Here is a 25,519-nt window from a genome sequence, read left to right as displayed (position 1 = left end):
TGTGCCAAGGTACTGGGTTATCTTATCCAATCTCCACAAAAACCTGAGCTATTATATCCCCACTTCCCAGCTCTGTGACCTGAACAAGTGATTCCGCCTCCAGGTCTTTGCTTGTCGGGAAAAGGGTGAGCACGCCGATACCTTGAGGGCTGTTGGGGAGGCTCTCGTGACAATCATGGGAGCAAGGAAGAACTGAACATGAGCCATGGCTCTAAGAAACTTGTTCATCTTCTGCCTTTTTCAGGAGAAAACCTGCTTTTAGCTGCCTTCGGTGGCATCATGGAGGAATAGAGGTTAAGCCCTTGGAGGGAGACAGACCACAGGGCCCCACCCAGGCAGGTGGTCCAGCAGGAGGCTCGTGGCTCAGGCAGCAGGACACCTGCCCTGGACTCAGCCCCCCGCCTCTGGGCAGCATTGCAGCAGGGACCCCTCACCTGGATTTCCCAAGGTGCTTAGGGGAGTGCCTTGTGCAAAGGAGACACTTAGGAGTTCTTTTCCTTCCTCCTGTGTGTCTATAATTTAAATCTGAAACGGACTCAGGTTCCTTACTGCTGTCAGCATGGGTTCTTCACTGTTTACTGCTGATACGATCACCATTACCCAGGCTGTGATGATGGGGGACATTGGGGGCTTTACCCAAATAGGCACTGCTCTTTTACTTCCAAATGAATCATCAATATACAAACATTTCTGTTCTGTAAAACTATACAACAAAACAAAAGCAATTTCCAGCTCATTTTATGTAGCAATATTCTAAATATTCATCTATAGTGTTAGTCACAGTGGGAATAAATGCCTTTTTTGTTCTGTTTTGTTTTTTTTCTTTTCAGGGCCACACTGGTGGCATAGGGAAGTTCCTGGGCTAGGGATCAAATCGGAGCTGCAGCTGCCGGCCTACACCACAGTCAAAGAACTCGGGATCTGAGCCACGTCTGCCACCTATGCTGTACCTTGCAGCTACACTGGATTCTTAACTCACTGAGCGAGGCCAGGGATCAAACCTGCATCCTCACCAATATCATATTGGGTTCTCAACCCCCTGAGCCACAACGGGAACTCTGATAAGTACCTTTTAAATGAAAGCAAGTTCAGTAAATCGAAAACAAAAACAAAACTCAAACTAGTATAGGAGATAAGTATTTAGCTAAGCAAGAGATTTTTCAATTTTACAAAGGAATCCCACCGCTCATTTGAAAATGACATTGCTATTTAAAAAACATGACCTAAAAAGAAAAGACAGACATTTTGACTTCATAAACTTAAACAGACACTGCTGTTTCCAATGCACTTGTGGCTCCTTTTTGAAACGTTGCAATGGGATTTTTCAACGAGATTTGGAATTTTTTGTTGGAGGGAGGTATTACAGCACTCTGTTTTGTGAGTTCCCATCCTGGGCGCCCAACACAGTCCCCGTGCTCTTTCTTGAATGGATAAATGCTGACTTAACTTTGGGAACCAGCCGCACACATTTACACATGCCAGATTCTCAATTTATAAATATTTACCATCAGGACTTGATTTTAACTTTAATTAGCCCAACTGTTAAGGATACCTCCAAAGTGAGCAGTGTAATCCATCACTTCACACCAGATGTAGCTTCCGCAGTTGGTCTTTTATCTTGGTTTGTAGTGAATGAAACACAGACATCAGATGACTAAAGCATGATGTTTTATGGTGAATTGATAAAACATAAAACAGATCAAACCTTGAAGATGAATTAAAGACAATACGTACATTAAAGAGGGTAAAGTTTCCTCCAGCTGATAGGCCCCCAGAAACCCTGCATACTACAGATGCTTTAAAAAAGCCCAGGAAGACAGTTTTTGCATGTGTGCATTTTAAACAGAGGGCTTCATCGGACGAGATTTGCTGTGGACCCATTTGCTGGATTCAGAAAAATCTGACTATGGAGTTCCTGTTGTGAAGCAGTGGTTAACAAATCTGACTAGGAACCATGAGGTTGCAGGTTTGATCCCTGGCCTTGCTCGGTGGGTTAAGGATCCGGCGTTGCCGTGAGCTGTGGTGTGGGTTGCAGACTCGGCTCGGATCCCTTGCTGCTGTGGCTCCGGCGTAGGTTGGCGGCTACAGCTCTGATTAGACCCCTAGCCTGGAAACTTCCATATGCCATTGGAAGCAGCCCTAGAAAAGGCAAAAAGACAAAAAAAAAAAAAAATCTGACTATGAAATTATGCATTCCAAGGCTAACACATTAATGCGTGAGGTGGGTGCTTTCCAAAAACAAATGCAGAATCAAATTGTCTCACTAAATTCCACAGGCATTTTCCATCTAGTCTAGTGCTTCCCAACTTTTTAAATTAATATCCCCTTTTGATAAAACTGAAAAGACCCTGAATTCCTCATTCACCCTGAAGCTTTTCAGACTCCATGAGACACAGCCTACCTTCCTGCAGAGCCCACAGGCCAAGAGTTTTGTTTTGTTTTTTTTTGTTTGTTTGTTTGTTTTTGTCTACACTTCCTGTAGTTTGTAAATGAACTGAAAGAATTGGAGTTCCCTTGTGGCTCAGAGGTAATGAACCATAGTATCCATGAGGACATGGGTTCAATCCCTAGCCTTCCTCAGTGGGTTGAGGATCCGGCGCTACTGTGAGCTGTGCTGTAAGGTCACAGATGCCGCTTGGATCTGGAATGGCTGTGGTGCAGGCCAGCAGCTGTAGCTCCCATTCAACCCTTAGCCCTAGAAACTTCCGTATGCTGTTGGATGTGGCCCAAAAAAGATAAATAAAAAAAAAAAAAAAAGAATTGAAAAGAATTGCTAATTGCTCCTTTTTCAGTATATAAAGTTACATTAGCAAACTGCAAGCAGGTTCCCAAACTCCACGTGCCCCTCCCTGCCTTACACCCTCACAGACACTGCCCCCTCCTGCCAGCACCCAGGGGTGGGGAGTTTGGCTCTAAGGGAAGGAGGAAGCCTGGTTAAGCTCACTTGCCTCTGTGGGCTCACACCGTGGTCCAGGGTCAGATAACAACAAACCACCCTTTGTCAGGCACAGGCCCCGTCCCAGGCCCTGGTGCTAAGCTCCCTCCCTTCACAGGTGTCTCACACCAACCCTATGAAGTGGAGACCCCCACTTGACAAATGAGTGAACTAAGGCAGAAAGACATCCAGCAGATTATGTGAGGCCACGGTGCTGGGGAGGGGCACCAAAGGAACTGAATCCAGGTCTGTCTGAAGCCAAAGCCTGTCCACTGACCTGAGATGTTCTATGACCTGCCCTGCCCTGCCCTCGTGAACATGTCCCCCCAGGTACCGCATCACAAGCTCTGCTTCGCCTGCAAACCACCTGTGCTATTTGTCACTTACCACTTCTCTTTCACTTTTTGTTTTTTTCTTTTTAGGGCCACACCTGAGGCATATGGAAGTTTCCAGGCTAAGGGCTGAATCGGAGCTGCAGCTGTTGGCCTCCCCGACGGCTCACAGCAATGCAGGATTCAAGCCACACCCGCGACCTATGCTGCAGCTTGTGGCAATGCCGGATCCTTAACCCACTGAGCCAGGACAGGGATCGAACCTGCTTCCTCACAGATACCATGCCGGATTCTTAACTCGCTGAGCCACAACGGGAATGCCCCACTTTTCCTTCACTTGATGAACTAGTTATAGTTTTTTTCTAACACACATTAAACACCCACACATTTGATTTTAAGTGCCCCCCGGAACCCTCCCACCCTCACACCATGTCGTGGGCCTCCTGCGAGATGAGCCTCAGCCAGGCGTGCCCTCCACTGAGGAACCTGGGGTTCCTTCCAGGCAGAGTCGTGACAGTGGGGTCACCAGAGGCATGCTGGAGTTAGGCAAGGTCTTAGGGGAGAGAAAGCACATCACGCTGTATCAGGGACATTTCTTTTTTTTTTTGGTCTTTTTGCTATTTCTTTGGGCCGCTTCTGCGGCATATGGAGGTTCCCAGGCTAGGGGTCTAATCGGAGCTGTAGCCACCGGCCTACGCCAGAGCCACAGCAACGCGGGATCCGAGCCGCGTCTGCAACCTACACCACAGCTCACGGCAACACCAGATCGTTAATCCACTGAGCAAGGGCAGGGACCGAACCCGCAACCTCATGGTTCCTAGTCGGATTCGTTAACCACTGCGCCACGACGGGAACTCCGGGGACATTTCTTGAAGCCAAGGAAGGGAAAACTATGGCCTGCAGGTACACTGCCTGTATTGTATAAAGTTTTTCTGAGACACAGTCGTGCCCAGTTTAGCATCTGTTTTCATGCTACGGAGACCAACGCAAACAGAATGTTTACTGTCCCACCCACTGCAGGGAAGGTTTGCGGACCCCTCTTGAGGCGGTGCATCCTCCAGAGGGGTCGGCAAGCCCATCCAAAAGTCAGCTGCTAAATACAAACCCAGAGGTATGAAGGATACTGCCTGTGATGCTGCTAAGCAGATGTGAATCAAGTTAATTCAATTCCACAGTCATTTACTGAGGGGCTACTATGTGAGAGTCCTGGCTAGGGGCTGGGCTTACAGGGGTGAACATAGCTGGGACTCCACTTCCGGGAAGAAACAGGTAATTTTACCACAAATCAGAATTCAATGTCAGAGGAGGAGTGGATACCTCATCTTCCCTGTTAAGCAGACCTTGGAAACCAGGCTCTTTTGTTCTTTAAAACTTTGAAACTCGGAGTTCCCATCGTGGCGCAGTGGTTAATGAATCTGACTAGGAACCATGAGGTTGTGGGTTCGGTCCCTGGCCTTGCTCAGTGGGTTAAGGATCCGGCATTGCTGTGAGCTGTGGTGTAGGTTGCAGATGCAGCTCGGATCCCGCGTTGCTGTGGCTCTGGCGTAGGCCGGTGGCTAGAGCTCCGATTGGACCCCTAGCCTGGGAACCTCCACATGCCTTGGGAGCTGCCCAAGAAATGGCAAAAAGACAAAACAAACAAACAAAAAAAACACTTTGAAACTCTAAACCTATAAGGCTACCGGGGCTAACATCTCTTGCACACCTTTTTTTTTTTTTTTTTTTAAGCATAAACACAGATGAAACTATAACTCTGTGAAATTACTCATTAGCTTTTACAGGAAAGATCAACTTATTGGAATTTTTCATAATTGCCAAACTCGCTCTGGGCTTTCGACTACACAGTTCTAATCTCTACGTTGAAGATGGAAAAAAGAAAAGCTATCGGGACATCAAGGGAAACAGGGTCAGTTAAAGAGCCAGACTTTTGAGTTTTAAAATTGAGCTTTTAAATTGGAATCGTATTAACTGGGTCACGTATTAACCTGCTGCTGAAAAAGGCATGAGGGACAGAGACAATGGCCAGGTTCGACCAACATTTCATTACCTACTGTCTTTGCAACTCCAACGGGGTATCAGGTGAATTAGGGAGAAAACCAATTTCTACCTCCCGTGGATGTGATGAAATTGATTATCCTCGGGCAGAGCCAAAGAAGATGGAAAATAACCGTGCCGCTTCGGATCTGTGCATCTGTCCCATCCCGATAACTGTTTATTTGTACTGGCTATTGACAGCGTTTCTGTATCCTACAAAGGAGGTAGGCTTTTTTTTTTTTTTTTTTTTTTTTTTAAATTGAGCCTCAAAAGTAGACACCGAATGCCTCCGTTTCTAAGGAAACCTGAGCTCGCTGAAGCTGGAGGCTTTGCCTCACAGAATGCATCCCCACACACGGTGGCCCGTTGTATGGTAACATCCCTCCTCCTCCTTTACCTCATCCCATTTAACAAATTAATGCAACAATGTGAGATGATTGTTGACGCTCGTTATTAAATCATTTATTCATCCCACACAATGATTCAGAATTATTCATTCAGCTCGCTGGGAGGAAGCGGGGTGTTACCTCTACGGCGGCTTGAGGAGGGATGTGCTCTTTAAAAGGATATTTTATAACAACACAATTATCATAATTAAAAGCTACCCTGATATCCTGATGAGCTTTTGACATATTTCTGAGTACTGGCATTTTAGCACAAGGAGATAAATGAGACTGAAATAGTATTAGGGAATAATATTGCTGTGGGGGGGAAAAAAAAAGCTGGAGGCAGTATTAAATACCATCTGTCATCATTACCCCCAATTTGATCATGGTCTTTAAGTTAATGACTTTAACGAAATGTCACTTGAACTTCTGGCTTTCCCAAATGAGTTCAAGAATCACGTGGCTATGACCTGAGCAATCTCCAGCATCCCTGAGTTGTGGGGGCCTGCGTTCCCCCTGAGAGCCCACCTCCCTGTGCTTCCAAACCTAGCAGGTCACGTAGGCTCCTGTGACCACGTCTGACCCCCATCTTTTCCCAACGCTGCCCATGGTTTGTTCGGAGTTTGAAAGGTATTAAACAAAGGGCATCGGTTTGGTGAGCCACTCAAAGTGACAGGAGGCTGCAGGAAGGGCACCGCTCTCATTGCTTCTATCTGCTCAGCAGGGCTAGGTGAAGAGCCCAAGGCCAGCGGCCAAGAAGAGCCGGCCCACTCACAGGTGAGGTGGTGTCTGGTGGGGACAGTGGGGGCCATGTGGGGAGAGAGCAATCGGCTGTTGCGGGAACCTGGAAAGCTGGCATGTGATCAGAGAGAAGCAGCCTCACCCAAAACGGAAGGACCAGGAGGTCACGTGATGTGTGCCCGACACTCGGGACGCACCACGGAGCAGGGCCGCTAATTAGAGGAACGGAGCAGGGCCGCTAATTAGAGGAACGAGCTAGGCCGGTCAGCCACCCAGAGAGGGAGGGAGCAAGAGTCAGAGGGTCAATTCTTCACTCATTCCACAAACGCGGAGGAAGTGTTTATCATGAGCAAAGGCCTGAGCGAGGCCTCCCCTGTGCTCTGGGGGCTCAGAGTCTAGGGGGACTTTGGACAAGTCAACACTTACAAATGCTGGGATGGGGGGAGGGAAGCTGAGGAAGAAAGTGGGTGGCAGGGGGGCTGCGGGCACCTCATAGGTAAAGATGAGAGGCCACACTGGCCAGTGAAGAGGCAGAGACAATGGTGAAGGGTAAGGAGCCGGCCTTACCTAGGGTAGAGGGGGCCTCAGAAGGGTGGATGCTGTGAGGCTTCATGCCCTCTGGCTATAGGTGGAGAACGGACCAGAAAGGAGCAAGAGGGGGAACCAACTGAGAGCTGCTATGACCCAGATGAAAGGGGAGGGTGACCCAAAGAAGTGGACAGGCTAAGGGGATAGGAAAGAGGCAGCATTAAAGGGACATGAAACATCCATCTTCCTGGGCAATGAGGAGATGAGACAAATGCCATTAAGAGCTGATAAGATTATTTACAGTTGCCAAGACAAGGAAGCAACCCAGATGCCCATCAACAGACAGCTGGACACACACAGTGGAGTATTACTCAGCCATAAAAAAGAACAAAATAATGCCATTTGTAGTAACATGAATGGACCTAGGGAATATTATGCTCAGTGAAATAAGACAGAGAAAGACATATAATATATGGTATCACTTATATGTGGCATCTAGAAAATTACACAAATGAATGGATATGCCAAATAGGAATAGACTCATAGACACAGAAAACAAATTTGTAGTTACCAAATGGGAGACAGAAGTGGGGAAGGATGGATTAGGGGTACTGGGATTAACAGATACAAACCACTATATATAGAATAGATAAGCAACAAGGATATACTATAAAGCACAGGGGATTACACTCAATATAATATAATGGAGTATAATCCGCAGAAATATTGAATCACTATGCCATACACCTGAAACAAACACAAGACTATAATTCCACAATACTTCAATTTAAAAAAAAAAAAAAAAGGAGCAAAAAGAAAACTCGGGGCTAGGTGCCCTGCTCTGTCTCAGGCTCAGAAACCTCCTATTGTAATTCGGCCTCCATTCCAGGTGGCTCTGCCTCCGGGAAAAGACTGCACTGCTGGGGTTTAGGAGAGGGTTTCAATCTTGCTCTAAATTAATCAAATGACATTCCGGTGGCAGATATCGGTATCTATGAGCTGGGTCCATAGGAGCCCAAGTCCAGGACACAGCCCAGCCCCAAGCGTGCCAACAATTTCTTCCTGAGCTCATGAGGCTGCAGGCTTAAGAGGGGATGTGGCTGGTGCCACCCAGATGGAATGCCACCTTCTGGGGTTCCTGATGGGTGGGTAGGCATCCCCTGTCCCACCCCACCCCCACCAGAGTCCCTCTTAGAGTTGAGGGCTCTCTCTTTATAAATGTCCCCAGGTCTCAATATTCAGGGGTGCTCATGGCAGCACGCACTCCATCCTACAACAGGAAGCCCAGAACCACCCGCCACTCCACGACGTGGTTGACAAGAACAGAGAACAAAGAGCAGCCACGGGGACGGCATGTGCACCATTTAACATCTGCTATGAAAGGAATCATTTCAGGGGCATTAAATGTTCTCTCCGGCATTATTCTCTGTTACAAAATAGTCTCTGCGGTGGTGCTGATGCCATCTTGACTCTTCATTTCCCTGTCATCCAAAACGGGTTTTCTGCATCAACTCAAGCCTGGCATATGATTTCAAAGGCCTTAATAGAAGTTTTCCAACTTCATCTCCATGGAACAGTTGGAAAATGTCTCCAATTATGCAAGCTCTTTGTAAAATGCCTCCAAAATACAGAAGGGCTTATTGTACTTCTCACAAGTAAATGTGAACACATTTAATGCTCAAGATGAAAAGAGTGTCAGGATTTTTTTTTTTTTTTTTTTTTTTTTTTAATGAATGCTTGCTACTTACTGGGTCAGGCCACCTCCTTCTCCCTGGCCCTAACACAGAATATATTTAAATTTTTGAAGAGTTTGATGAAGGACACTCTGGAAAGATCTTGAAAGGAGGCATTGGGACCAAGACCAGACACAGGATTTGTCAAAACTGGAATCCTGCCAAGTCGCGAGGGATGGAGGCAATCAGCTCAGAACACACATTTCTCCTGAGAGGGAGGCGACAGGTGCCAGGAGGAGAAATAAGGCAGGTGGCAGGTATTGCACATGACACCATCGAGAGTGGAGATCTCTACAAAGGGAGTGTCTTCTTTGTGTGTGTGTGCACGTGCAAATACGTGCGTGTGCATGTGTCACATGCATAATCAGCTTAAAATTCACAGCAGGGTAAGATCAAACGACATAGACCTCACCTCCTGATTCTGGAGGAGAACTCACTAAAGGAATACTGAGGAGGCTCCAGCACCTGCCCATGACAGCCACCCGCCAGGATTTCTCAGGTTACGTCCCAAACTGGTAGAAGTTTCGCTCTTAAGTATCACCTGCCCTTGGGCAAATGCCTGCTTCCCAGAGGTGAGAAAAGATATCCCTGGCATCTTCCTCCACCTGGGGCGCAAATAGCCACACTCAGATCCTGCCCCGCTCCCCCACAACCTCCTGGGTGCAGGGTCTCATCCTCAGTGGTGAGCAGCTACAACTTCAGGGCTCAGCTAGGGCCTGTTCTAACGCTTTCCAGGCTACTGCTCACTGGATCCCCAGAGAAGATGCTCGAATCCTTCCCACGAGCATCCTCTGTGTATTCCTCCCTTAGATGAGGACTCTCAGGCCACACAGCCAGGGAGTGGCAGAGCTGGGACTGGAACCCAGTTCCGCCCGAAGTCCCATCCTCGTTCCCCTTTGCCAGGCTGCAGAGGGGCAGGGGAAGGATCTGGCCACCTCTTCTCCAGAACCACCCTTCCACCTAGACACCTGGGGGTCCAGGCGCTACCTGCTCTGGCGAACTTGTCTGCCATCTCCTTCCGCACGGACGTGGTGAGGTTGAAGTAGTCGTCCTCCTCATCGATGCTCTGCAGGAAGAGCGGGATGTGCTGGAAGACGATGGCGTGCCGGCACGCGCGCCGGCGGGCGACGCTCAGCTGCTGGTCCAGCCACTGGTCCTGGGCCTGCTTCAGGGCGGGGCACCTGGAGGCGTCGAACAGGAACTGGGAGTTGAGCACGAGGAACAGGACGCCCCCCACCCAGAAGCTGAAATAGTCGTCCCCCCACGTCTGCTGGAACTCCGCGATGGTCTCGGGGGTGGGGATGTTGCCCACGTCGTGGTTGCCACTGACGAAGACCAGCGGGATCTCGCCATCCACCGCCTTGAGCACGCGCTGCAGGTCCTTCGTCTGCTCCTTCCGCCAGGGCGTTCCTGGAAGAGTGAGAGTCATGTCCCTAAAATGACCGAGTCTGTTTATGCCCTCGTTAGCATCAAATAACACAGAATAACCTACAAATCCACTCAACATTGGAAACGGCAGAAAGTAGTCCTGCCTGAAAAGCAAATCAGGAGTTCCCCTTGGGACTCAGTGGGTTAAGAACACGTTGTTTTCTCCGTGGGGATGCAGGTTCAATCCCTGGCCTCACCCAGTGGGTGAAGGATCCCGGGTTGCTGTAGCTGTGGTGTAGGCTGGCAGCTGCAGCTCCGATTTAACCCTGGTCTGGGAACTTCCATATGCTGCAGCAGTGGCTGAAAAAGGAGGGGCGGGAAGAAAACAAATCAAGTGGGGTGGGAACCTCTCTCCCCCTTCCTGCAGAAATTCCATGTGGAAGCAGCCATCTGACACAATGCTTTGGATTGAATGATGGTGGAGGCTCATTCTGACTGAATATTAGTGAAGCTGAATTTCCTTCCGTTGAAAAACTTACGGTTTCCAAATGAGACAGGTTGGGGGGTGCGGGGATGTACTGAGGGTTTGGGATGGACATGCTGTAAAATTTGGTTGTAATGATTGTGGTACACCTATAAATCTAATAAAATTCATTAAGTAATAAAAAAACAGAAAGCTTTAAAAAAAAGTCCTTTCATAATTGGCATTTCTTACAGTTGTGCTACTTGAGTTCTTTCCCTATTTTTGTCATAGGCTTAAAAGATGTGAATGCATTTTTATCCATTGATGTGAACTGGGCAGGAAGAGTGGGAAAAAATAAAAATACAAAAATAGCTCTGGAAATAGAACCTCTTTTGTGGTTTTGAGCTTTGTGATAAAAGTTAAAAAAAAAAAAAAGAAAAGAAAATGAGTATAAATAGCTGTGACTTTCCTGCCCTGTGTCAAGAGGTCATCAAGGGCACCCCTGAGGTGTGTCGACCGAGCTCTGAATGCTAGTCTCTGATGACAGCTATATAAGTGATTCTTAGCATACACATGACCCTGGAGACTATGTGACCACCTTTACCAGAAAACGTCTTAGAATCTGAGCGGCTACATCCACTGGGCACGAGCATCCTGCCAAACCCTGCCGATATGGGCAAGAGGCATGTTATGCCCCACTGACAGCATGTAAGTGTGCAGGGCCCAGTGTCTGCGTGGGAAGCACACTGCCCCCTGCACTCAGAGTCCGTATGGAGATGATCACTCGGACAAAGAGCTGTGAACCATATGGGTTCCCTTCTCCTTTAGGTTCCTGGCCTCCATTTGTAATTTGGATACTTCCTGGAATAATGTATTAAAACTTTAATAAATGGGTATTGAAATGATTAATTCTTTTTTTTGGGGGGGTGCTAATTTACTCAACAAACATTTACAGAGGACCGGCTATGGATAAGGTACTGATTTCGTTACTGGGGTGAACTGTGAGCCAGAGAGACTCAAATCCTTCCTTTCAAAGTGGTGAGTCAGATAATTTGTCAAGTAAATGACAGAAGCACACCCATCTGTATCAGATGTTATTAACACGGTTGAGAAAGGCAAAGCAGGGGAAGGACGTAATTCCTGTTAGCTTGGAGGAACACGCTGCAATCCCGCAAAGACAGCCTTAGAAAAATGACGAAGGAGTGCAGCCCAACTTGGCAGGGGGTGATAAAAACGCTCCTGAAAAATCCTGCCAGAAGCAGATGAAAAATATACCCAGCATTCCATCTTTGTCACGAATTAAAAGGACAGCGGGAAAGTCTTCACGAAGCAGTTATAGCTAAGAAAGGAGACCATCAAGCAGAAATCGAGGAATTTGGTCTCCATGGGCAGATGTGAAAGAGGAACTGAATCCCTACAACTCAGGAGAAGGTGAAAAAGACAAAGCCGTGTCAGAAATTACAACCCCAAGGAGACAGCAGTAGTGAGATTTCCTTTACAGCCAAGTATATGCCTGTGTTTCCAAACGTCCCGTGTGAGCATAGAAAGAACCTGTATTCTCTCACTTGTGGATGCAGAATCCCTCATATTTCCACTCCACTCAGACTTGTTCAAGGGATGATCCAAGGCTCCTACATCCTTATTCTTTGCTTTTGGCCTATTGATCTGTATCAGTTTCTGAGACTGGGTCAGGTGTCACTGTAATTATGGATCGATCCACGTCTCCCTGGCATTCGGCCAAGCGTGGAGCTCCCTTACTCTCTTAGCTATGTTATTAGACAGATAAGAGTTCAGAAGTCCCATATCTCACGGAAATGTTTTTATATTTAATGCTAACAAGATACATACATAAAATGAAAAGAAAGAAGTAGGTCTATGCGGATGTTCTGGAAAAGTCTATGCATTACATTAAAAAGCTAAGACAAGGAGGAATAAAAATCACACATAAATTTTTAAAAGGCTCACACATGCTCGTGTATTATGGAGAGAGCGTCTTGAAAAATACAAAGGAAAAAGTTAACTCTGGTTAAATCTGGGAAACAGAAGTGGGGAGTGAAGGAGACTTTCACATTTGGTTAAAACCCTTTATACTACATTTTAAAGATTCCTTCTTTCCTTTCTTACTCATATTTTCCAAGCTTATGTATCATTTTCACTTAGAAAACGAATTTTTTTTTATGGCCACACCCACGGCATATGGACATTCCCAGGCTAGGGGTTGAATCAGAACTATAGCTGCCAGCCTACACCATAGCCATAGCCTTCATTTGGGATCCAAGCCACATCTGTGACCTACGCTGCGGCTTGTGGAGATGCCAGACCCTTAACCCAATGAATGGGACCAAAGATCGAACCAGCATCCTCATGGATATTAGTTGGGTTCTTAATCTGCTGAGCTACAATGTGAACTCCAAGAATTAAATTTTTACAAAAGGGAATTAATTTTTTTAAAGCTTGTGTATTATTTTCATTAAAAAAAAAAAAAAGAAAGAAAAAAGAAAAAAATCCTTAGCTCCAGGATCCTAAGGTCTAGAGAAGGTTCAGGGGATCCTGATCCCTTGGGTGGGTGCTGGGGAAAGGCTGGCTGACCCACAGGAGGAGCTCAGGTGAGAGGAGAAGCAGGTCCTGCCTGGCACTGGGGAGCAGGAAGCCTCCCCTCAGGGGTGCTGGGGATTTGGCTACAGCCCCCATCTGCCTCCTCACTGGTCCTGGTTTGAAGAGGCCATTAATCTAATGTTGCTTCCTGAGCAGACCTTGGACTGTGGGCATTTGTACCGACTCACGCATTCCCCTCTAAGACCCTACTGGTCAGTTCTTTTCCCATGTGAAGAGGTTGCCAGTAAGGACGGATCCTTTATGGCCTTGAACATGATAAACCATCTCAAAGGGACTCCACGAACCAAGGCTGATTCATCACTATTTTCCTTAGCCAGTTTTCTAAAAGACCCCATGGATGTCTTCTTTCCTTCCATTCATGTTGACTTGGGGGGGGGGGTTTCTGAGAGGCACTGTTCTAAGAACTGTATGTGTACTAGCTCAGTTGACGACCAGTGGGGAACTTGAACTTGGTGCTCCAGCTCAGAGAGCTGCCTCTCATTACAGTGTTCTGGTCACAGTGTATTATAAAGTCCTGATCCACAGGACGAGGGCTTTATAATACACTGGGGTGAAGAGTGTCTTCCACTGTTTTGCCAAAGATTCATCGCAATGCTTCACATACTGACTGAGGCAGACACAAAAAACGGTTCAAGGAGCTAATGACCATGCACTGAAAAGTGAAAAATGGGCACTTCAAAAGAAAGACTTATTCAGGAATTCCCATCATGGCTCAACGGTTAACGAATCTTGACTAGGAACCATGAGGTTGCGGGTTCGATCCCTGGCCTTGCTCAGTGGGTTAGGGATCTGGCATTGCCGTGAGCTGTGGTGTAGGCTAAAGACACTGCTTGGATCCCACATTGCTGTGGCTCTGGTGTAGGCTGGCAGCTACAGCTGCAATTAGACCCCTAGCCTGGGAACCTCCATATGCCGCAGGAGCGGCCCCAAGAAATGGCAAAAAGACAAAAAAAGGAAAGACTTATTCAGAAGTTGGAAAGGAGACCTTGTCTACAAAGCAATCTAAGTGAGGAGCTGAGAATTATACATAATAACAGGATGTTTGAGGGTTCCCATTGTAGCTCAGCAGGTTAAGAACCCAACTAGTATCCATAAGGATGCGGGTTCAATCCCTGGCCTCTCTCAGTGGGTTAAGGTTCTAGTGTTGCTGTGAACTGTGATTGTAGGTTGCAGATACTGCTCAGATCCCGTGTTGCTGTGGCTGTGGTGTAGTCTGATGTGATCCCTAGCCTGGGAACTTGCATATGCCATAGGTGTGGCCCTAAACAAACAAAAAAAGCAAAAAGAAAAATAATAGGATTTTCCCCCCCAACTTTAGAGGATGCTCATGTTGGGGAAATCACAAATATTTCCCCAGTAACCTGTTAAAAAACATGACGTCTTGGGATTGGTAGATGTTCAAACTATTACATTTAGAATGGTTAAACAATGAGTCCTACTGCACAGAAGAGAGAATATATCCAGTCTCTTGGGACAGAACATGATGGAAGATAATATGAGAAAAAGAATGTGTATATATATACACACACACACACACATCTGTATGGCTGGGTCACTTTGCTGTACAGAAGAAATTGTCACAACATTATAAACAGACTATACTTGAATAATAATTTAAAAAATGAAGTCCATCTTCCCTGGATCCCCTTAATCAAAGATAAACCTCTCTTGTGCAGCTTTCCCAGAACTTTCTATACCATCTTGGAGGCAAGATGTGGATGTGAGTTCTGTGACACCTGGGTTTGTACCTTGGCTCTTACCCCTTATAAGCTGTGTGGCTTGAGCAAGTCACTTGCATCCTCTGAGCTTTGGTCGCAAGGTGTGTGAAGGGGAATAATTCCCCACCCCTCAGAATAAGGCAGCTGTAAGGAGTCACACCAAGATGATTTCCAGAGTTTTGTACAAACAGGTATGCAAAATGTGAATTGTTTTCCCTCCACCCCACACCGAAATACATCAATCCCTCCCTCTTTATCAGTGACCCAACCATGTACACAGAGCAATCAATATATGACTTTTGAAGGAACAAAAGCATTCTCCAGGGATATAAATAATTTTTAGGTGAGAGTTTCAAAGTGAAGGAGTACATTCGAGATGATAAGGAGTCAAGTTTAACAAAAACATTTGTATCATGTTCAACACACTCATTTGTGTATATCAGAATTTCCTTAGGGTCAGAATATCAGGAACCCTTTAGAATCAACAAGCTGATAGCATATCTCAGCACAGCTTCCTTAAAAAGTCTAATATTGTAGCAAAGCTCAAAGCCAAACCTCACTAGCACCAGGAGCAGAAAAAAAATGGAAACCTGGCCAAGGATACAGAGCTCCCATGAGTTTATTATTAAGCAAGGCTCTGTGCTTCACAGAAAAGATAGGGAGGCAAGCAGGAAATTAAGACCTGGCTACATTAAAAAAAAAAAAATGCAAGAAATGACTCAGAAGAGAAGGAAAAGGATTATTTTGGAAAGATCTTCAAACTGGATGAGAGGCATCTGCTGAGAAGTGGGTGCCGAGAGACCAAGGACCCCAAGGTCAGCACACACCTACCTGCTCATGCTGAGGACAACTCTGGATGGGACTGGTGGGGCAGGTTGGAAAGCTATGTATTTTTTTTTTTTTCGTTTTAATGCAATGAATTACAATTAAACCAGTAGGTAAATAACACTGTAAAGATAGTAACAACATACTTATTTATACCGTTCACTGACCTCAAACTTTTAACATGATGTGGAACCATGAAATGCGTAACTGATTACTGTCAATATTCATTAAGGCAGAGATTATCATTTTATTGTTTTCAGAACAGCCTTAAAATACACTGGTAAAACCTCTTAGCAAACGTGGAAGAGAAATAAACATCCTTCACTTGATAAAAGACATCAACAAAAAACCTGTAGCTAATACAGACTTAATGGTGAAAGACTGAATGCTTTCCCCCTATGATTAGGAACAAAGCAAGAATGTCTGCTCTCACCACTTCTATTCAACATTACACTGGAAGTGCTAGCCCATGTAATAATGCAAGAAAAAAAGAAATGAAAGGATAGAGATTAGAAAGAAGAAATAAAACCTCCTATTCTCAGAAGACATGACTGTCTCCATGGAAAACTCCAAAACATCTACAAAGAAAAAGAACTCCTAGAACTAATAAGGGGAATTAGCTTGGTTATTGGATGAAAGGTCAATATATTAAAATCAACCATACTTCCATATACTGACAATGAAGAACAGGAGGTATAAATAGAAGGATCTGAGAGATATTTAGGAGGTAGAAAGAAGAAATATTTTTTTTGGTATTGATTACAAGAATAAGAAAGACTTAAAAATAATTCCCAGACATCTGAATAATTGGATAGTTAGTCATGGCATTTACTGACATTTAAAAGACTGGGGAAGAAACAGATTACAGATAAAACCCAAGAGTTCCTTTTCAACATAAAGCTTGGTGTACTGGTACAGATAACATAAGAAAAAATAGACAAATGGACTTCATGATGATAAAAACTTTTATGCAACAAAAGACATTATCAGCAGAGTAAAAAGGCAATCTACAGAATGGGATAAAATACTTCTAAATCATTTATCAGATAAGGCATTGATATCCAGAATATATTGATAACTTCTAAAACTCAACAACAAACAACCTGACACAAGTGTACACAAAGGACTGAAGTGACTCTTCTCCAAAGAGGGTAAAATAAGGATTGATAAACCCATGAAAAGATGCTCAACATTGCTAGTCACTAGGGAAATGGGAAATCAACTCACACCCATTAAGATGGCTACAATAAAAACAAACAAAAAACAGAAAATAACAGGTGTTGGTGAGAATGTAGAGAAACTGCAAATCTTGTTCATTGTTATTAGAAATATAAAGTGTACAGCTGCTAGGGAAAACAGTATGGTGGTTCCTCAAGAAATTAAAAATAGAATTACTATACAATCCAGCAATTCCACTTCTGGGTATATGCCCAAAATAACTGAAAGCAGAGTGTTAAAGAGGTTTCTGTGCAGCATTATTCACAATAGCTAAAATGTGGAAACCCAAGTGTCCATCTACTCTTGCACATGAGTATCCAGTTGTACCAGCACCGTTTGTTGGAAAGACTATCCTCTCCCCCAGTGAATTATATTGGCAACCTTGTCTGAAATCAACTGACCCTAATGTGAGGGCTTATGTCTGGAGTCTCAAGTCTATTCCATTGATCTATAGATCTATCTTTATGCCAGTGTCATGCTGTTTTGATTACTGTAGCTTTCTACTAAGTTTTAAATTAGGAAGTGTGAGTCTTCTGATATTTTTCTTCTTTTACAAGGCCATTCTGGCTATTCTTGGTCCCCTGAGTTTCCACGAGAATTTCAGGATCAGCCTGTGAGATCAAGGTCTACCACTTGAGAAATGTGGAGCTTTAAGGAGGGCTTGTGTTTGCATTTCTGTCACTGCAGACACACCCACAGCCCTGCTGGATGTTCTGGGATGGAATCGCAGGTTGGCCCATGCCTGAGATCGAAGGTGATGTGTGCTTCTGAAAATAATGCCCCAACCTTCCATGCACCTGCCCTACACAGGTGAGGAAGGCAGGGAGGGAGTGAGGTGCTGGCATGTTCTGAAAAGGGTGCACATGAGGAGGACTGTGTCCTCAAGCAGATCCATCTGCCAAAGGCAGGCAGGATGGCTTAGAGGGAGGTGAATGGAGAAAGAGGGGCTGACAGTGAGGTGATTTTATGTTTCTCAGCAAGAGATAATAAAGGCTGGAACAGGGCTGTGATACCAGCAGTGGGGAGAAAGACCACTGAAATACCTATTGTAAGTTCCACTGTATTTGAATAAGAAAACAGAGAGGAGAAAAACATGTAATTGTTCTGCCAATATCTGAACTTGGTGCTGCTGGCCAAGGTCTTCCATAAGTTATCTTTCCCTCCAAAGTGATCCTCTATCTGGTATTTGTCATCATCATCATCTTCTTCTTTTTTTTTTTTTTCCTCCTCTTCTGGATAAATGCCCAGGAGTGGGATTGCTGGATCATATGGCAACTCTATTTGTAGTTTTTTAAGGACCCTATATACTGTTCTCCATAGTCATTGCACCTATTTACATTCCCACCAACGATGGAGGAGAGTTCCCTTTTCTCCATGTTCTCTCCAGCATTTATCATTTGTAAACTTTTTTCCCCTTTAAATGGCTGTATCTCTGGCATACGGAAATTCTACGGTCAGGGATTGAGTCTGAGCCAGAGCTGTGACCTATGCCACAGCTTGTGGCAATGCTGGATCCTTTAACTAGCTGTGCTGGCCTGGGAATTGAACCTGTGCCTCCAAAGCAACCTGAGGAGTCATATGCTTAACCCACTGTGCCATGGTGGGAACCTCTAGTTTTTGTCCTCTTTAGAGCCAATCTTAGTGCTACTGTAAGGTTTGTACATACATAATGATAAGACTTTCAATTTAATGAAATGCTACTGGACACTTGGTACATGCAAGACATGGCTGAAGCCTGATGCTATGAAAAGACAATGCCATGTCCAGACACAGAGAAGCTCCAGGGGCGCAGATTCACCTCTGGCACTCGCCTGTCCCCTTGGAAGAAGGCATGAGAACAATTCATTTCTGTTTGCAGCTCCTGGGGTGTCAGATGCATGAAAAGGTCTTATTCAGAATGAGTGCCTCTTTTTACTTTAAGATTCCATTTTATAATCTGAACTTTGGCGCTGGCAGCTATGCCCCTCAATCTTTGGTTTCATTTGGGATTTTAAATACACAACCTAATGAAAAGTTAATAGGCGATTCACAGTTGAACTCCAAACACGGTCACTGCTCTTACAAAGCCAGGGGCAAAAAATCTAAAAAGCCCCAGTCATCGCAGGGATAGAAGAAGAGAACTTATTTGTCTTCAGCTAGGCGTCTGTGCAGGGCACACCTGCTGTCCTACTGTGTACCAGATCATGGCCACACCAGAATAAGGAGGAGGTCATCTTTATTCTCCTGGAGATCAAGTCTGAAGGGGGCCTAACATGGAAACAGACAATGGCCATGCAGTATCGTGTTAAGTTGTCAAGCTATGTGTTGGGAGCACTGGGCCCTGCAGAAGCACAGAGTAGGGGACACTGATTAGTTGAGAGGTATTCAAGAGCATCCCCAGAGGAAGCAACATTCCAACCAAATATCAAAAGGCTTAGGAAGAATTAGTGCCTACTGAGGGCATTGGTGGGGGGAGGGTGCAGTGCTTTCCTAGGCAAAAGAATAACGGGGTGAAGGCAGAGAGGTCAGAAAGAGAGCCTGGTGCCTTTTTGGAAGTCAGGAAGTGAAGACTGAACAAGCCAGAGTAGTAAAGAAAGCTTAGATTTTTTAAAGTGCCTACTATGTGCTCAGCACTGAGCTGAGTGCTTTACACAGATGCTCTTAGGAGAACCCCACAGGGTAGAATTAATGGTATAAATGAGGAAGTGGAGGCACAGGTGAGGAGGCCATTCAAGGGCACAGAGTTCATAGGTGGCATAGCTGGATAGTAAGCCAGGCAGGAGTGCCTGAGAAAATACAGGGTGCCCAGTCACATGTGAATTTCACACGGATGATTTTTTCAGTGTACAACTATGTCCCATGCAGTAGTTGTATTCTATATTTTTACTTGCTAAATCTGGCAGCCCCAAACTTAGGTCCCACTTGGGTTAACCCAGCCTGACTCCAGTGCTCGTGTTCTGGGCTCAGAGTGGAGGAGGGTGTGTACACGGCCTCTGGGGCAGTGCCAAGAGCGGATACAGAGGAATACTGTCAGGGAAGGGAGAGGGAGTTAGCCCCATGCATTTCTCTGTTGAGATGCAGGGCTCTGATGGAAGGTCCAATCCCTTAAATAATTAGCTCAACCACGTTTTTCTCAGTGTGTTATCCATCCAACTGGCAACAATCAAAAAGTGTTAGTAATACAATTTGTGGTAAGGGCATGGGAAATAGGACCTCTCTTACAGTGCTGGCTGCAGTGTAAATGATTTTCTTTATTCAAATTTGAAAATCCACATACATTTTGACCCCAACATTTGAACACCTGGTATTTCCCAACAATATGTGCCAAAAAAAAAAAAAGATGGAGAGAGACACAAACAGAATTTTCACTGTGGCTTGTTTGTAAGAACAGAGCAAGACTGGGAATAAGAGGAAGAGATGGCAAAATTTAAGGAGGCGCTCACTCTCGTGTTTGTGCAAGTGCTGGACCTGCATTTGCACAACTCTGAGAGCAAGTGCCTCCTTAAATTCTGTTTCCTAGGAACAGAAAATTTGAACCCCCAGACCTCCAGCATATCATCATTGACAACCTAAGGGAACACAGATAGGAGACTGGGGAAATAAAATATACAGTCTATCCATACAATGAACTACCACGCAGACAAAAAAAAATGAGGTAGGGTGCCTACAATATGGGAATAAAACAAGATCAAGATATTGTGCATAATTTGCTACCCTTTTTATGTAAAAAAAAAAAAAAGAGAACTATATACACATATGTGTATATGCTACCTCTGGAAAGATGTCCTAAAAACTGGTACTAAGTGTTGCCTCTAGAGAGGGACAGTAGATTAGTAGGATTTTATACATTTTCTTTCTTTCTGTTTTTTTTTTTTGTCTTTTTCTAGGGCCGCATCTGCAGCATATGAAGGTTCCTAGGCTAGGAGTCCAATCAGAGCTGCAGCCACCGGCCTGCACCACAGCCACAGCAATGCCAGATCCGAGCTATGTCTGAGACCTACACCACAGCTCACAGCAACGCCAGATCCTTAACCCACTGAGCAAGGCCAGGGATCAAACCCACAACCTCATGGTTCTTAGTTGGATTCATTAACCACTGCGCCACAACGGGAACTCCGCCCCACCCCTTTTTTCTGCTTTTTAGGGCGGAACCTGCAGCATATGTAAGTTCCCAGGCTAGGGGTCAAATCACATCTATAGCTGCCAGCCTAAGCTACAGCCACAGCAACTCAAGATCGGAGCCACATCTGTGATCTACGCCACAGCTCATGGCACTTAACCCACTGAGCAAGGCTAGGGATCAGACCTGTACCCTCTTGAGTACTAGTTGGATTCATTTTTGCTGCACGACAACAGGAACTCCAAGAATATTTTACATATTCTTTTTTTTTTTTTGGTCTTTTTGCCATTTCTTGGGCCGCTCCCGCGGCATATGGAGGTTCCCAGGCTAGGGGTCGAATCGGAGGAGCCGTAGCCACTGGCCTACGCCAGAGCCACAGCAACTCGGGATCCGAGCCGTGTCTGCAACCTATACCACAGCTCACAGCAACGCCGGATCCTTAACCCACTGAGCAAAGCCAGGGACCGAACCTGAAACCTCATGGTTCCTAGTCGGATTCGTTAACCACTGCGCCACGATGGGAACTCCTATACATTCTTTTGTAACTTTTTTGTTTGTTTGGTCTTTTTAGGGCCATATCTGAAGCATATGGAAGCTCCCAGGCCAGGGGTCAAATCGGAGTTGTAGCTGCCAGCCTAAACCATAGCCACAGCAACGCCAGATCTGAGCTGTGTCTGCAACCTACACAACAGCTCACAGCAACACTGGATCCTTCACCCACTGAGCAAGGCCAGGGTTCAAATCCGCGTCCTCATGGATACCAGTCGGGTTCTTAACTCGATGAGCCACAAAAGGAACTTCCCATTCTTTTATAACTTTTGAATACTGGTCCAAATAAGTAGATTCTCTATTCAAAATATAAAATTATGAAAGTAAACCCTAAGTGCAAATACACTTAGAAATATATCTGGAAAAGATACACAAGAAATTGACAAGTGGAGTTTCCTCATGGCACAGCAGTTTAAGGATCTGGCGTTGTCACTGCTGTGCCTCTGCTTATAGCAGTGGTGCAGGTTTGATCCCTGGCCTAGGAACGTTCACATGCCACAGGTATGGCCAAAAAATAGAAATTAAAAAAGAAACTGACAGTGGTCTCTGAGAGCAAAACTGACATCTGGGGGGAGGGGAACAACCGATTTACCGCTGTTTACCCACAAACAGCATTTGCCTTTTTTTCCCTATATGCACATATTACCTTAAAATGTAAACACATAATTAACTGCACGTATGTTAGTTACACATACATCACACTGCATGTGTGCACACACACGTTATGTTTCTAATCAGAATGTCATCAGAACAGAACAAAGCTGGATGACCTTATAGAGATGCTGCACAAGCCCAGAGCAGAGCCCAGACGTCTTCGCACAGCTCATCATCTTCAGGGCACCTGCTGTAGGTGTGCTAAGTACCTGGCATCATTCTTCTCCCCAGGGATGGCTCCCCACAGACAGAGACAGATCAGAGCAATGTGGGACCATGCTTTTTTCATCTGTGGCTCTGTCCATGGTGGAGGAGGAAACCCCTGCCCTAAAACACAAGAATGTCTGATTTGCTTCCATATTCTTAGCTGTCCCTGAAATGGGACACCTGTTTGTGGCTTGGCTTCAGCGGCTAGCAAGCCTTTCTCAAAGAGGTGTCCTGTGTCCATATGCTCAGGGCTCTCTCCCACGGATCTGTGTTTCAGGTAAAGAAACTTCCTCTTTGCTGAGCCTTTGACCTCTACTTGTGTTTACAATTTTTTTTTTTTTTTGGCAGGGGGCAGGGGGCGCACCTGCAGCAAATGGAAGTTCCCAGGCTAAGGGCTGAATAGGAGCTGTAGCTGCCGTCCCACCCCACAGCTACAGCAACGCCAAATCCGGGCTGCATCTGTGACCTATACCACAGCTCACGGCAGTGCCATATCCTTAACCCACTGAGCGAGGCCAGGGATCGAACCTGTGTCCTCATGGATACTAGTCAGGTTCATTACTGCTGAGCCACAATTGGAACTCTGTGTTTTCAGTTTTATACAAGTCTGTCAAAGCTTAGTTTACAGATCTACATGATTAAACAAAATTCTATGTTGTTATTAGGTCAAAAATCCCATGCCTGGTTCCTTTAATCCCACAGTTAAACCCTTCGGGGTGTGGCAGATTAAAAGTAAACTTCAGACTGTACCTACAGGATGGCCAGGCATGGAATAGTGCCCTAACATTTCAGAAGCAGTGGTAAAACTTGTAGAAGGACGGGAAGAAGTCTTGGCCTTGAAATGTCTTAGGATTTTAATGCACTACAATTTATTGTTTACTGAGAACCCAGGTGGTTACTTCATTTCCAAGAACACAGGGGTCCCCGCGATTGCCATTTCCCCCCGGACTAGGGCTCCATCTCCTGACGGGAAAATCACCACTAAGCATCACTTAAACTCTATCTCAACCCGACATGCAGGCAGATACTGCAGAAATGTTTGGGCTGACCTGCCAAGTACAAGACAGAACGATAAGACACGTTTGTTTTCCCCTTTGGGGGAAAAGGAAAACAGAAGCTGCTGCAAAGAGACGAGGAGCAAGAAACGAACATCGAACCCCGTGTGTGTCCGCTTCCCTTGAACCACGCAGCCCAGCCAGCGACACACACGAACGCAAAATCCCACGGCAGGGTCCTGATAAGAACCATCCACCTCTGACGCCTTCCAAACCCTTTCTCTCCTCTGTGGAGCTGGTCTGAATAAGAGACACCGCAAAACGACCTCAACAGAGTTTATGAATCTATTTACTCTAAGAAGTTTTTCTTTTTTTTTTTTCAAAGAGAGTGAGCAAACCAATGTTCTCTGTGGCAAAGCAACAAGAAAGGATGTTGCTTAGGTAATGAAACTCAGACCTCTAGTCCCCAGTCCCCGTCACGCAAGAACTCAAAGGAGAGATGATGCAGCTACACCCAACCACTGCCGGGAAAACTCAAATTAAATCGCGCAACAGCCGCAGTCGGTAGGGAAAGTCAGGTGACACAGCGGGCTACTCATTCAAGGGGATCTAGAGAGGACTTCCTGGTTCAATACCAGGTAGCAGCAGAAAGAACAAAATCAATGTGGCCCTTGACGAGGCCCCTTCTGAGCAGTTTCTTGCAAAGCAAATGATTTCTCCAGTGGAGGCCGGTGCAGTGGAGGGGAAGGATTTCCTGCCCAACGACCTCTGCTGCGCTCTGTCAAATCCTTCCTCACCTGCCTGCCTGCCCCAGCTCCTAGGGGCTCCCTTCCACCTGGGACAACACAGACCCTGGCTCCCTCCACCCCCGTGGCCCTCCCAGGCTGGGCTATGCAGCGACGAGCAGTCTCCAGCAGTGTTTTCTCTGCACAGGGAAGATGCCTGGTGATATGTATGGATTTGATCTGACTTGGGACCAGCTGAGCACAGAAATGAATAGGAAGATACCAGCTCATGCACTGAAGGCCCCTCTCTCGTCCCTCCTCTTCCTAATTTCGGCAGCAGGTTATCAGCTGAGCAGCCTCAGAACTGTTCTTCCTCAATCCAGGCTTTCAGACAAGAACAGAAGCCCAGCAGCTTTTCTATCTGGCTCCAAACCAACCTCTACACACGTTCCTCCGTCTTCTGGAGTCCCTTTTCCTAATAGAGCTGTGGCCAATTTTCAGGCAGCTCAAGGCATAGCATGGCTTCCTGCAACCTGGGAAGCTGTAAAAGGTGCTAGCAGTGTTCCGGTTGTGGTGCAGTGAGATTGAATCTGACTAGTATTCATGAGGATGTGGGTTTGATCCCTGGCCTCGCTCAGTGGGTCAAGGATCTGGTATTGCCATGAGCTGCAATGTTGGTCTCAGGTGTGGCTTGAATCCCAAGTTGCTGTGGCTGAGGTGAGGGTTGGCAGCTGCAGCTCTGCTTGGACCCCTAGCCTGGGAACTTCCATATAGCACAGATGCAGCCCCAAAAAGCAAGCCAAAAAAAAAAAAAAAAGGTACTAGCATCTGGCCCTTAGGGATTGAACTATTTCCCTCCCAAACCTGTATATTGACTCCTAACCCCCTGCGACGGTACACGGTAACGGTACACACATGCAGGCCCTTTTCCAGGAGAGCTGACCCTCTGTCCTCTACTTAAACACCTCCTGAGCCATCCTTCCTGCATCACAGAACCGGCAAGGCCATGCTACTCCTCACCTGCCTACAGGGTGAGTTTTTTTCAGCCAGGCCACCAGCCTGTCAAATGGCTCACCTCTCCCAGCCCCCACTATACAAAGTTTCACAGAACTTGGTCTTATCTTCTGAGACTTTATCCCACTGGACCCTCACATCATCCTTCTGATGGTGCAGTGGACGGCCTTGTGGCATCTTACCCAAGAGCCATCTTCTGAAAACCTTGCTCAATTCAAAACATGCCTATTTCTGGACCGCTCTTGAAACTGAATGGTACGGCTCACCAGCCCACGCGTCCCTGCCACTTTGCAAAGGCATGAAGAGTTGAACATCTACTCATCAATAGCATCACCAGCCCTAAAATGACAGGATTCTTGATAAAGGTTTCATCTGAAGG

The 25,519-nt window shown here is 45.9% G+C and overlaps 1 protein-coding gene across 1 annotated transcript in view; it reads right to left on the bottom strand.

Annotated features, from left to right (window-relative positions):
- The window catches only part of CPPED1 (calcineurin like phosphoesterase domain containing 1), a 121,526-nt gene that overhangs the window by 30,695 nt on the left and 65,312 nt on the right, over nt 1–25,519 (bottom strand). Inside the window, exon 3 of the mRNA NM_001243581.1 lies at nt 9,677–10,099. Within this exon, the coding sequence (NP_001230510.1) occupies nt 9,677–10,099 (423 nt within the window). The remainder of the gene's footprint in view (nt 1–9,676; nt 10,100–25,519) is intronic.

This window comes from Sus scrofa, chromosome 3 (assembly GCF_000003025.6).
Source record: "Sus scrofa isolate TJ Tabasco breed Duroc chromosome 3, Sscrofa11.1, whole genome shotgun sequence".
NCBI lineage: Eukaryota > Metazoa > Chordata > Mammalia > Artiodactyla > Suidae > Sus > Sus scrofa.
The sequence above is the reverse complement of the archived record's forward strand: the minus strand, read 5'-3'. Positions and strand labels throughout refer to the sequence as shown.